The sequence below is a fragment of the Aedes albopictus genome, chromosome 2, assembly GCF_035046485.1.
Source record: "Aedes albopictus strain Foshan chromosome 2, AalbF5, whole genome shotgun sequence".
NCBI classification, from domain to species: domain Eukaryota; kingdom Metazoa; phylum Arthropoda; class Insecta; order Diptera; family Culicidae; genus Aedes; species Aedes albopictus.
Window position 1 is genome coordinate 39,959,665 of NC_085137.1, and position 12,910 is coordinate 39,972,574.

Sequence of the window (12,910 nt, forward strand, 5' to 3'; positions counted from 1 at the left end):
ATGTGGTTGTCAAAACGAAGTTTTTGAACTGTTCTTCCACATATATCGCATTTTATATGTCGGCCTTTGTAGCATCCTTTGACGGGGAGTTTAGTTTCCATTGTCATATTTTTTGTAGAGGTTTTTGGAACTTCCGAATTTTGTGTAATTTGCGGCGGAATTGGAGCAGTTATTAAACTTATATTGTAGATATCTTCTTCGTCCTCTTCATCGTCTTCAATTGTTATGCTTTCTGCCCATAATGAGTCTTCAATCAAAATTTCATCTTTTAAAACATCTTCGACCTTAGAAGAGTCGCTCAACAGAACTTCCTGGACTTCCAAACATCGGGACTGATACTCTCGGAATTCTTGCATGCGTATTCGACAGAGAACACAAATCCAATGGCTAATTCGATCGCTTTGGGAAACCTAAAAGATTGATTGTTAATGCTAGAAACTACATGCTACAAACGGTGTAAGCAAGATATCAAGTTGCCTTGGTTGTGGCATAGATAAGATATCTGTTGCTCACAAGATAAAGAAATATTCGATATATTCGGCCCGTACCACAATCGAGAGAAGATCCGAAATCCATACGGTTAGGTCGTTTTGTTCAAAAATGTCTTCTAACGATTCTTCACTCAGACACAATCGGCATACTTTCTGAAAGTTTTGATTAGAAGTAGGGCTATTAAGTACGAAATCGGTCATTTTTTAACTGATATTTTTAATAATTGAATGCAATAAAATTGGACTTCGATTCGCGACACTGACTCGCGTGGAATGATTTCTGTGTTATTATTTACATTGACAGCCCAAAGAATACAATGATTTAGATATACTCGTATATGCCAAATATGAACACATTTCTTGGCAATGAGTAAAGCATAAACAACAAAAGGGCGAAAATGAGTATTTTTAGAACCATTCCCAACTCCGCAAGTCTATAGAAGTATAGATAGTAGAGTAAACATAGATCCGTGTTGATGAATCCGTTGTATCCAAACGAACTGTCAAAATCTGTATCCAAACGAGCATGACGTCACGATTTGGACAACATCAATGGAGCGCATGACGTCACATTCAACCGTCGCACTCTTGAAAATTACTGTTTACACGCTTGAAACATTTTAGTCAGCGGTGTCCGCGGATCTATGTTTACTCTACTATCTATATATAGAAGGATGTCATACCACGCTTATTGAGAACTTGCTGAAAGTCTCTGATGATACTGTCAGTATCTAAAAACACAGTCCTATAATCTATACTACGGCGACCATCCAGAAAGTGGCCAATGCTGGAAGGATATGGTGGGCAGGGCATATTGCAAGAATGCCGGACATTAGCCATGTAAAATCGTTGTTCGCTACCTATTTCTAAGGTCACCGAGCTATTAGTCGCATCGTGCTGAGAAGCGCGGGTTCGATTCCCGCCGCAGCTGTCAGGAAAAGTTTTCGGCTGTGCCACTGGGCGTTGCTTGCTATCCCGTTGTCTAGAGTCGTGCTTCGTGCGTCGTGAGCAAATAGCTCACTGGAAGCATTGAACGTGTCCGTGTCTTGTGTTATTTGGTTGGTATACATTTTTTGCATTTTAAACTTTTTTCCGTTTTCAACCTTATGCAGAAGTTTTATTTTTTCAGCCTTTCGGCTATTTTTCATCATGGCGTTGAAGACAACAAATTTATTCTAGCTATCTAGCGTCGGTGTTTCGTTTCGTTGATTATAGAGGCTTTAACCGTCAGGAACGGTCTGATCTGCAAACAGCCCTTTCTAAACTTCAATTTTAGTGATCGGTATAGAAATCGGGAGAAAACATGAAATTCCGCAGGTTAGTGATCATCGTCCCGTTGTCCCATCACGAGAGGTAGCTGAAAAAAAGACCAAAAAAGGTGTCGAAATATCGGAATGTGCTACCGGCTTTCTAAAAAAATATAAAATTAAATAGAATTTTTCTGGTAAAATGGGCGAGTTTGTACACATGAAAAGCGTGCCTCGACAAATGACTGCTCTTTTTACCCACCTTTTACCCACTTATGAACGTTTCGAAGCAATAGTGCAAGGCACCGCCTGTTGACGTCTGTCAAGATGTTTGTAAACAAACATAAACCAAAACAAAGTGCACGATTGTTTGAAATCGAAGTTACCGTAAACTTCGCGAATGAAATAAATAAGTTTGTTACAGTAAATTACACAAAAATATGTACACATCGTCGGAAGCACAGCACAGTTCAAACATGATCAATTCGCAAGTATGTCGGTTATGTATGAGCGAAGAGTTTCTCGAAGATATTTTAAACCAGGGTGAGCTTCATACGTGGATCATGGAGTTATTATCAATCAAGGTATGAATTGTTTTTAAGTATATTTAGGCTTCTTATCTTAGTTTTAAAATTAGTGTCTTAGTTTCGGTTGGGTTCTTTAGGGGTATTCAGATTATTTCATAATCGGATTCTCCGCCCAAAAAAAAAAATCATAATTTTTGATGTCCGGGAACTATTTTTAAAATGCATTTAGAGTTAAGTAAAGACATTTTTTGTTCGGGGAGAACTGTAATTTTATCGAATTACTGTAATTCTATATACAAATATTAAATTTGTTTTGTTTATGTAATCATCAAAACAAAGAAATCCGATCGCAATAAATATATACTCAAAAAATGAGCGCTTTCGATTAGGATGCAGAAAATATTAATATTTTATACACGATACAATCCAATTGATATACCTATCGTTATAACGTGACATCTATTAATCAGGTAACTTTGACAAGATTCATGAAAATTTGCTTTAAAAATGCAAGCCTTAAGTATACGTTTACAAATTGTTTAAGTTCAAGACAGTATCCAGTCTATCAAAAATCAAGCCTAAATTTACCAAACACCGTATGTAACACAGAGATGCATTTCAACCTTGTCACGTTGTCACTGTGCTCCTCAGGATGCTTCGGTGGATCTGGAGATTTTTTACTTGTTAGAGACTTCAACGTGAAGGTGAGATCTAAGCGACGAACCCAAATAAAGGGGAAACTTAATGTAGCTCAAATGTGGGAAAACGAACTTTCGAGGGTCTACATAATTTTAATATCATACTTTAGGAATTGTTTAAAATCGTTTTAGTTGGTCAGTGAACATATCTTTAAAAGATCAGTTGGTAGAAAATTTGGTACAGAATTGCCTTATTTTGTATTTTTGTTTTTCTTTTTCTTTGCTAAAGCACCTCATTAAAACATTGTCTTTCAGATCACCCAAAACGATTCAATCAGTCATAGCATTTGTGCTGAATGTAAGATACGATTGAACGAGTTTCAAGAGTACCGGTTGCAATGTTTGGATGTACAAAATGTTTTATGGAATGAACGAGCTGTGATCAACGATGAACAAGACTCTCCGGAAGAGAGTGCGTTGGAAAATCAAAGAAATGATGAGGCAATGCCCCTGCCAAATTCGGAAGTCGAAGAGAAAACTAACAATGTGATAGCGGAAGAGTCAGATCAAGAAGTTATCCTAGTGGAAGATTTAAGCAGTTCTTCGGAATGTCAAGAAGAGGATACAAGGGAATCGAACATGAGTGTTGACGAACATTATCCAGATGATGATGACCAAGTAGTGGAAGGTCCTCCTACTGCGTTGTCGTCAATTGAAATTTTAGAATTAAGTGATGATGAAGGTCCGAAAACAAAGAAACTACCGAGCCAGAAAGCGCGAAGGAAAGAAGCCGCGAAACATACTTGCGAAATGTGTGGAAAAAAAGTTCGGGGAGACCAAATGGAAGGACATACGAACAAACATCTGGGTTAGTATTAGTGGTTTGGGATATTGCTTGACTCTATTTGTCATAAGGGCCTGTCCATAAACTACGTAGACTCTTACGGGGGGACAGGGTTTTCTGGCCAAAGTCTACGCCCCATACAAATTTCGAAAATTTTGTATGAACAAAAGTCTACGAGGGGGAAGGGGGTCTGTGATGGCCAAAGATGAGTCTACGTAGTTTATGGATAGCGCCTAATGACGTCGTTTGGAAGATTACCATTTGGCATTATGTTTTGGCATAATGGTCATGATGCCGTTTAGCAAAACGCTAAGAACTGTCAATTTGAGAAAGGGCATAAATTATTGTTATGCCAAACGGCATTATTTTGGTAAATGACCATTATGCCAAATGGGTCGTATAACAAATGGCGCTATATCATTTTTTTTCTAATTTGTTTTCTTGATATACAGGAATAAAACCATACAAATGCGAGCGGGGTTGCACCGACGTGGCTTTCGCGGACAACTACCATCGCATTTGGCACTATCGGCACCGCCATGATGCCCCTAAATATTGCTGTCCCGTTTGTAACCGATCTTTTGCTACGAGACAAGCGATATTCCGCCACAAACGAAAGTATCATGCTACAAAGTTATACAAATGTGACATTTGTCCGAAGGAGTTTGGGTCGGAGTAAGACAATACCTACGTCTACGATTATATGATATAAATTTTCACTAACATTCAAACAAAATCCATTTCAGGTATCTCCAGAAAAAGCACATGCTGGAACATGGCGCAAAGGAAACTAAATTTTCCTGTCCACAATGTGACGCGTTTTTCCCCACGGAGTACGCTCTACTACGCCACATACCGCAAAAACACGTCTCCAGCGAAGGCGATGACTTCGGTAGGAACTGGTTGCAGGCCCAGCTAAAGCAAGCCAAAGTAAAATGTGAGGGCGAAGTGATGCTGCCGGATGCCATGCTGCAAGATGAGTTTGTTACAGCGGAAGAGAATGCAACCCATTCCGATTCGGGTGATTTGATTGTTATTCAATAAACGAAGATACTAGGAATATTAACTGATTTATAGTAGTTTCATCCGAAGCAAAGTGATAAGTAGCGAAAGCTATTATTTTTCTAACTGAAACCAAAGGTCTAACTCAGTGCAACTACCACGTTCCATGCAAGGATGGGAACACTCACTTGAAAAGAGTTACACTCACTTGCAGTTTTCTCAGCTCAGAAGCGTACAATCAAGAAATGATGTATGGACGACTTTTGCCTTGTGGTTTGCTCTAAAACTCTCCACGAGGTGAATGTAAATAAAACTCACCTCGTGGAGAGTCGCTTTCACAACCCTGTCACGACTTTGAGATGCGCGTGCGATCCCTACACTATTCGGAAAAGTTTTAGACCAAACCACAAGGCAAAAGTCGTCCATACATTGTTTCTTTATTGCATGCTTCTGAGCTGAGAAAATAGCAAGTGAGTGTTCCCATCCCTGGTTCCATGACGACGTTTGGGCATAATTACTGGAAGTTGTATTGATTAAGAAAGAATGACATTTTGAATTAAGAAGCTATTATGTATCGAAAGTAAATGTAGTTTTCCTTCTTCAGGTAAATTTTTAAAAACAATTAATTTTATATTATCAATTCCAGGAGCAGTATTCTTCGTAAGAGATAAAGCCAAATTAATTTCAGCTAAAGATAATGGACTACAAACTTCCGGGAAATAATTATGGGATTTACTTTAGAAATTAATGGAAGGAGCTACATAGCCTGGACCAAGATCTGGACATATTTTTGAAGCAAATTTATCAATCCAATTTTCCGAAAATTCCAAAACAACAGGAGAGACGTATTTTTTTAACGGTGTGTGGAACATGTCTTTTAATTTGTGATTTACGTAAACAAATAATAATTGTGAAAAATTATTTTATGCAATTCAGTATCATAATTTATATTTTATACAACTCATTTAGGTATCATAATGTCCAATTTTTTCGAACTGGTTCATTATGCAACTGAAATGAGTTGCATAATGAAAAATAGTTGTATAATGTTCATAATGCAACTCATTTGAGTTGCATTATGAACATTATGCAACTCAAATGGGTTGCATTATGAAAAAATCATTGCATAAAATTTTGTATGGAACTCGTTGCAAAACTCGATTTTTTCAGCACTCTTCATATTTATCCAACTCGGCAAGCCTCGTTGGATAAATGTACGACTCGTGCTGAAAAAATCAACTTTTTGCAACTCGTTACATAAATAACTAGTAATTTTCAATGACAGATTCAAAATCAACGTTATTAATGAATGACATTGACATTAAATCTGAAAATTTTGTCCAACCAACATGTTTGAACAAGTCTATGAACATCAGCTTTGTAAGATGATTTGTTTTGAGAATTAGGTACCTATTGATATTAAAATAGGTAAAGGGTGTCCCGAACCAAATTGCACCACGGAAAACAGTGCATAACTTTTTATTGCATGCATCAAAATGGCTGATTTTTTAACCAGCAACAGTCTATTATGTGTAGATGATACAAATTTCATCGGAATCGGTTAAGCATTGGCGCAGATATGTATCTTCGACGCGAGAATATTAGATTTTTAGAATCTTGTACTTATTTTAAAAATGGTTTAAGCTATAACTTTATTGTTAGTGTGTCAAAACGTCTGAAAATTTGACTATAAGTTTTCAACATAATATATATTAGGTGGTGAAATTTTCATCAAAATCGGTTGACTACTTATTTTGAAATAATTTAAAACTCAAACCGCTTTAAAGTGAATTTTAGGCACTTCTTCACTATTTCGAATATAAAACCACAGACAAACATTCGTAACTCTTAGAGGAAATTCATCTGGCTTCAAAAATTTCTAGAATTCACTTAAATATAATACGTAAAGATAGGGATTTATCATTTGGGAGGTTTTAATTGGTATTCGTGATAATTAATTTGAGTTCAAATATTTAGTGCAACCTAGAACTCAAATAGAATACATTACAGGTTATCTCTCTATTTGCCAAATAAACGTACTTTGCTAAAAATACTTCAAGTTTTTACGTCTATTTCAGACATACTAGCCGACTGGTATAGCCGGAAAAGGGCAATAAAATCATTGTGTCTTTTGTATTACCAATAGAGTTAATAAACTATAGAGGACGCATGTCGCTGCTGTTCCCTTTGTTCTCGCTCGCAAACATGTCGGGTAGATACCCGACTTTTTCGCTTTGACACTTATAGCCCGGCCTATCTCCGCCAGCAAGAGATGTTTCGGCAGCGACGCCAGCGACATTCTTCCTCTATAGTTTATTAACTCTATTGTATTACCACAGAGAACAGACATCCAGGCTAGAACAAATTTCATTCAGAAAGTTGTGTAAGGATTTAAATCTTCACTTGAGTAAGGTTGCAAACCAATGCACGATGAAAACACTAACGCCGCCAAACACCATATTGCCACAATCAGTAGTGAATTGAAACATTTCAAGTGGTAAATGAAATTAGTATGATAAATTAACCGAATGCAGCGCCACGGTTTTGCCACTTGTGTTGCCGATTTCAAATGGTCGTTAAAATCCTTACACAGTTTCGGAACTGGACTTGGATGTCTGTTCTCTGTGGTATTACATAGTAGAGTTTAGAGAAACTGGAAGGGAGAGTGGCGTCATCTTCCAATTCTAACAGGTCTGCCTGCTCGTTTAGAACGGGAATTTATATGGATTTGACAGATAATCGTTGTTCTAGTTTTGACATTGACTCCCTCTCCCTTCCAGTCACTCTTAGTATAATCTACTAGGTAGCGTGGCTCAAAACACCACATGTCAAAAAGTTCGATGGACCCCCTTCTCATTTTGTTCTATATGACGCCACGATGCTCTGGTCAAATTTTCAGCTAAATCCATTAACATTTGGGCGGTGCTAAACTCATTTGAAGTTTGTATGGGAGTTTATATGGGAAAACATCGTTTTTAACATTTTTCTCATGAGAGGCACTATTTTTACTTAAAACACATAACCGATTATATAGAACTATAGTCTCACATGTGCTGAACAACTGTGTCGAGGATCGCTAAGTCTTCCTATAAGCTACGGAAAAGATATTACATGCAGACCATCTGGTGGTGCTTAACATTTAAAGGAATAACAATAGCAATAAAATCTCATTGAATGGGCCCGTACTGTCTAGGCTATAGCTTTTTTCGCAAGTGTCTGATCACGTTGCGGTCTTCGATAAAGTTTTTCGGCATATCCCAGGCTTTATTTCTATAGGATCGATTACGTGTTTTAAAGGAAATTAGAACCCCTCAGAGGAAAACTGCAAAAATCGATGTTTTCCAATATAAACGCCCATACAAACTTCAAACGAGTTTAGCACCGCCCTAATGTTACGGATTTAGCTGAAAATTTGACCAGAGCATCGTGGCGTCATATAGAACGCAATGAGAAGGGGGCCCATCGAACTTTTTGACATGTGGTTTTGCCATACAAGCTTGAGCCACTCTACTACTAGGGTGCGGGCACCGGTTTATGCCAGCCTAAGGGAAATCATTTTTATAAAATTAACCAATAATCCAATGAAAACTACCAATGTATTAAATGAAAGGTTTCGATCTATACTTTATTGAAAAATTGCAGAAATCAAGTTAATACTCGATTTTGGTATTAAAAATGGCACTGGCCAAAATAGAAGCATTGCCGCAGTTTTGGCCATATTCTCAGCTTTGGTTTCTATTTTGGCCAATCACGTGTATTTCTTATGGGAGTGGCCAAATTATAAGCACCCTGGCTAAAATAGATATATGGGAGCTGATTTTTTAAGAAAAATAATTTTCTTCTTCCAGTTTTTTATTCAAAATGTATGGTTTTGACAGCTGCAATCATATTATTATATTAGAAACTACTAGTAAAATATAAATTTATGCCAATTTAGATCGTTACAGGCTGAATACCGCACAATGGCCAAAACTCCGGGCTGGCCAAAACTGAAGCTTCTACCCTATCTGTAGTCTTGACGTCGCACGTGGTTATGCAAAGACACGATTTTTCGGCTATTTTTCATCATGGCGTTGAAGACAACAAACTTGATTTTTTGTTATTCTACTTAGCTATCTAGCGTCGCGTCAGGGCTTTCATGTTATTTCCAATTAAAGCCCAGTTTCGTGTTCGAAAGAAATCGCTCAAAAAACAAGAGCGATTCCCGGCAGGAACTTTCTACGGTGACTGCCATCCAAACTGCCATTTTTTCGTAACTGCGTACTGCGATTGTAGAAAAAACGGTTTCTTGGACGATTCAGGCAAGGAATATCCTATGCATCTAGATATTTTTTTTTTGAAGAGGTTTTGAGAACCGTCATAAATCTAATACCTTTTATTTTGGTTTTATGATGGGTTTAAGAACCTCTTCAAGTCTATTTGACTAGAAAAAATGTTACTTGAATGAGCAAATCATTCTGATCTGCAAACAGCCATTTCTAAACTTTAATTTTAGTGATCAAGTGGCTAGTAGCTTCGATAAAGAAATCGGGAGAAAACATGAAAATCCGCGGGATAGTGACCATCTGTTCTGTTGTCCCACCACGAAAGGTAGCTTGAAAAAATACAAAAAAGGTGTAGATGAATTGTGAAAAAAAAAGAGTCTAATCAGCGAGAATGTGCTACCGGCTTTCTAAAAAAATATAAAATTATGATTTTTTTGGTAAAATCAAGGTAAAATTGGTTAGTTGTACACATAAAAAGCGTGCCTCGACTAATGAATGTTCTTTTTCCCTACCTTTTACCCACTTATGAACGTTTCGAAGCAAAAGTGCAAGGAACCACCTGTTGACGTCTGTCAAGATGTTTGTTGTAAACAAACATAAATCAAAACAGTACACGACTGTTTGAAACCGGTGTTATTATATCGTTGTCTTCGCGAAAGTGTTAAATAAGTTTGTTGCAGTAAATTACACAAAAATATGTACCCTTCGCCGGAAACAGCACACAGTTCAAACAATATGAACTCTCCGCAAGTATGCCGGTTATGTATGAGCGAAGAGTATCTCGAAAATATTTTCAACCACGGCGAGCTTCATACGTGTATTATGGAGCTGTTATCAATCAAGGTATGAATCATTTTTTATTATATTTAGGCTTATTTTAATTTTAAGTTAGTGTCTTAGATTTAGTTGATTCTCCTATCTTAAAATGGTGACAGAATAATCAGGTAATTTTTACAAGAATAATGAAATTGTAGTAAACCGTTGCTTTTAAAGTGCAATCCTCATACAATTGTACGTTTTCAAATGGTTAAGTCCAGGACGAAAACCAGTTCATCAAAAATATTTCATACTGACAACAAGTAAAAACTCATTCCAATTTATTTAAAAGATATCACGACGATGCACAATTATCGTTAAAGATTGAAATTTTTCCCTAAAGAAAGAAGATGCCCAAGCGGTGGATGAAAATTCATCAACAAAGCATTTAAGGATCATGTTTTTGAGAGTAGACGTTTGTCGGAGCAAATGGTTTAACCACAAACGAGGATTTGAATTCGTCTGTGATTTACCTGCAATGCTTTTAAACTGCAAGTCCGTTAAATGCAACACATTTTCAGTTATTGCACTGATATTCGTTAAAGTTGAAGAAGTCGTCATTGACGACATAATCATGATGATTGAGAATTCAGAAGCAGTTTTCTCGTTGAAAACCGAATTTCGAAATGGAAATGCATTGTCCATTTTACGACCTGATTTTATGAATCAAAATTGGACAGGAGGTGGTATCCTAACTCATTAAAATCAAAATCATCATCAACATTGATGTTATTTCGTAAAATGGCTAATTGTAGGTGAAGAGTGGAGTACAGTGAATATATTTTCCATGCACTCATTCAGAAAACTGTTTTCTAATTTTCAATATGATGACGATTACATCAATGACAGCTTCTTCAACCTTCTAAAGGTACGACAAGTTAGCCCAAATTAACAGTCGAATGAATTTCACTTTCACTTAACGTTTATTGGTGTTTTTTTACGTCTGCGAGTCATTACAGTCATAGAATTTCGTTCACTAAATGAAACGTAAACATATTGCGGTTATCAAACGTCTACTGTAAAACCCATTGGTCCTGCAAAAGATATGAAAAAGGTGGTTTGAAATTGTAGCAAAATATACAAATTAAAAATTATGGATGCGAACATCCTCTTAAATTACTCGCTTTACTGCACAATCTTATGGTGTTGTCACTGTATCCATCAAAATGCTTCGACTCGAGGATGTTTGACTTGTTAGAGACTTCAACGTGAAGGTGGGATCTAAGCGACGAACCCAAACAAAGGTGAAACCTAGTGTAAAGCTCAAATTTGGGAAACCAAAATCTCGAGGGACTGTAAATATCATACTTGAGAAATTGATTGGAATCATTTCAGTTGGTCAGTCAACATATCTTGAATAAATAGGTTTTAAAAAAAATGAACGCTTTTTTCCTTATGTTGTATTTCTGTTTTCTTTTTCTTTGCTAAAGCACCTCATTGAAACATTGTCTTTCAGGTCACCCAAAACGATTCAATCAGTCAAAGCATTTGTGCTGAATGTAAGATACGATTGAACGAGTTTCGAGAGTACCGGTTGCAATGCTTGGATGTACAGAATGTTTTATGGAACGAACGAGCTGTGATCAATGATAAACAAAACTCTCCGGAAGAGAGTGCGTTGGAAAATCCACGAAATGATGATGCAATGACCCTGCCAAATTCGGAATCCGAGGAGAAAACTAACAATGTGATAGCGGAAGAGACAGATCAAGAAGTTATCCTAGTAGAAGATTTAAGCAGTTCTTCGGAATGTCAAGAAGAGGATACGAGAGAATCGAACATGAGTGTTGACGAATATTATCCAGATGAAGATGAGCAAGTGGAAGGTCCTACTGCCTTGTCGTCAATTGAAATTTTGGAATCAAGTGATGATGAAGGCCCAAAAGCAAAGAAACTACAAAGCCAGAAATCGCGAAGGAAAGAAGGCGCGAAAAATACTTGCGAAATGTGTGGAAAAAAAGTTCGGGGGAACCAAATGGAGGGACATACGAACAAACATCTGGGTTAGTGTTAGTGGTTTGGTATATGGCTTGACTCCATTTGTCATAACGTTCGTCGTTTGAAAGATTGCCATTTGGCATAGTGGTCATGATGCCGTTTAGCATAACGCTAAGAACTGTCAATTTGAGAAAAGGGCATAAATTATTGTTATGCCAAACGGCATTAATTTGCCAAATGACCATTATGCCAAATGGGTAGTGTAACAAATGACGCTATTTCTAATTATTATTTTTTCTCAAAATTGTTTTCTTGATATACAGGAATAAAACCATACAAATGCGAGCGGGGTTGCACCAATGTGGCTTTTACGGACAACTACCATCGCATTTGGCACTATCGGCACCGGCATGATGCCCCCAAATATAGCTGTCCCGTTTGTAATCGATCGTTTGCTGCGAGACAAGGACTATTCCGCCACAAACGAAAGTATCATGCTACAAAGTCATACAAATGTGACATTTGTCCAAAGGAGTTTGGGTCGGAGTAAGACAATACCTACGTCTACGTTTATATGATAGAAATTTTCACTAACATTCAACCAACATCAATTTCAGGTATCTCCAGAAAAAGCACATGCTGGAACATGGCGCAAAGGAAACAAAATTTTCCTGTCCACAATGTGACGCGTCTTTCCCCACGGAGTACGCTCTACTACGCCACATACCGCAAAAACACGTCTCCAGCGAAGGCGATGACTTCGGTAGGAACTGGCTGCAGGCCCAGCTAAAGCAAGCCAAAGTAAAATGTGAGGGCGAAGTGATGCTGCCGGATGCCATGCTGCAGGATGAGTTTGTTACAGCGGAAGAGGATGCAACCCATTCCGATTCGGGTGATTTAATTGTTATTCAATAAACGAAGATACTAGGAATATTAACTGAGTTATAGTAGTTCTATCCGAAGCAAAATGATAAGTAGCGAAAGCTATAATTTTTCTAACTGAAACTAAAGCTCTAACTAAGTACCACGCTAAATGACGATGTTTGCGCATGGCTGTAGGAAGTTGTAATACTGTAATACTTGTAATAGGTATATTTTGGAGCTTGTAAGAAGTTACAGCACGTTACAAGTGTATCATACAA

At 37.3% G+C, this 12,910-nt stretch overlaps 3 protein-coding genes across 3 annotated transcripts in view; 2 read left to right on the forward strand and 1 right to left on the reverse strand.

The window, feature by feature from the left end:
* LOC109622949 (hypermethylated in cancer 2 protein-like) overlaps positions 1 to 931 on the reverse strand; it is a 301,534-nt gene extending 300,603 nt beyond the window's left edge. The window contains exons 1-2 of the mRNA XM_062849503.1: positions 549 to 931; positions 1 to 410 (exon numbers count right to left, since the gene is read on the reverse strand). Coding sequence (XP_062705487.1) covers positions 1 to 410; positions 549 to 692 — 554 coding nt within the window. The 5' untranslated portion in view covers positions 693 to 931. The remainder of the gene's footprint in view (positions 411 to 548) is intronic.
* Positions 932 to 2,058: 1,127 nt separating this feature from the next.
* On the forward strand, positions 2,059 to 4,813 carry LOC109621312 (zinc finger protein 629-like). Its single transcript, XM_020076008.3, has 4 exons — positions 2,059 to 2,322; positions 3,219 to 3,771; positions 4,200 to 4,422; positions 4,494 to 4,813. The coding sequence occupies exons 1-4, from the start codon at positions 2,179 to 2,181 to the stop codon at positions 4,789 to 4,791; spliced, it is 1,218 nt and encodes a 405-aa protein (XP_019931567.3). The 5' UTR covers positions 2,059 to 2,178; the 3' UTR covers positions 4,792 to 4,813.
* Positions 4,814 to 9,620: 4,807 nt separating this feature from the next.
* Positions 9,621 to 12,705, forward strand: LOC109621836 (zinc finger protein 184). The gene is made up of 4 exons (XM_029871119.2): positions 9,621 to 9,857; positions 11,287 to 11,833; positions 12,092 to 12,314; positions 12,386 to 12,705. Exons 1-4 carry the CDS (start codon positions 9,711 to 9,713, stop codon positions 12,681 to 12,683), a joined length of 1,215 nt encoding a protein of 404 aa, XP_029726979.1. The 5' UTR covers positions 9,621 to 9,710; the 3' UTR covers positions 12,684 to 12,705.
* Positions 12,706 to 12,910: the final 205 nt, after the last annotated feature.

Coding starts and splice junctions, on each gene's coding strand:
- LOC109621312 (XM_020076008.3), top strand. CDS start 2,179: ATGTACACATCGTCGGAAGCACAGCACAGTTCAAACATGATCAATTCG. Junction 2,323..3,218: donor TGGAGTTATTATCAATCAAG/GTATGAATTGTT, acceptor ATTGTCTTTCAG/ATCACCCAAAACGATTCAAT. Junction 4,423..4,493: donor CCGAAGGAGTTTGGGTCGGA/GTAAGACAATAC, acceptor AATCCATTTCAG/GTATCTCCAGAAAAAGCACA.
- LOC109621836 (XM_029871119.2), top strand. CDS start 9,711: ATGTACCCTTCGCCGGAAACAGCACACAGTTCAAACAATATGAACTCT. Junction 9,858..11,286: donor TGGAGCTGTTATCAATCAAG/GTATGAATCATT, acceptor ATTGTCTTTCAG/GTCACCCAAAACGATTCAAT. Junction 12,315..12,385: donor CCAAAGGAGTTTGGGTCGGA/GTAAGACAATAC, acceptor CATCAATTTCAG/GTATCTCCAGAAAAAGCACA.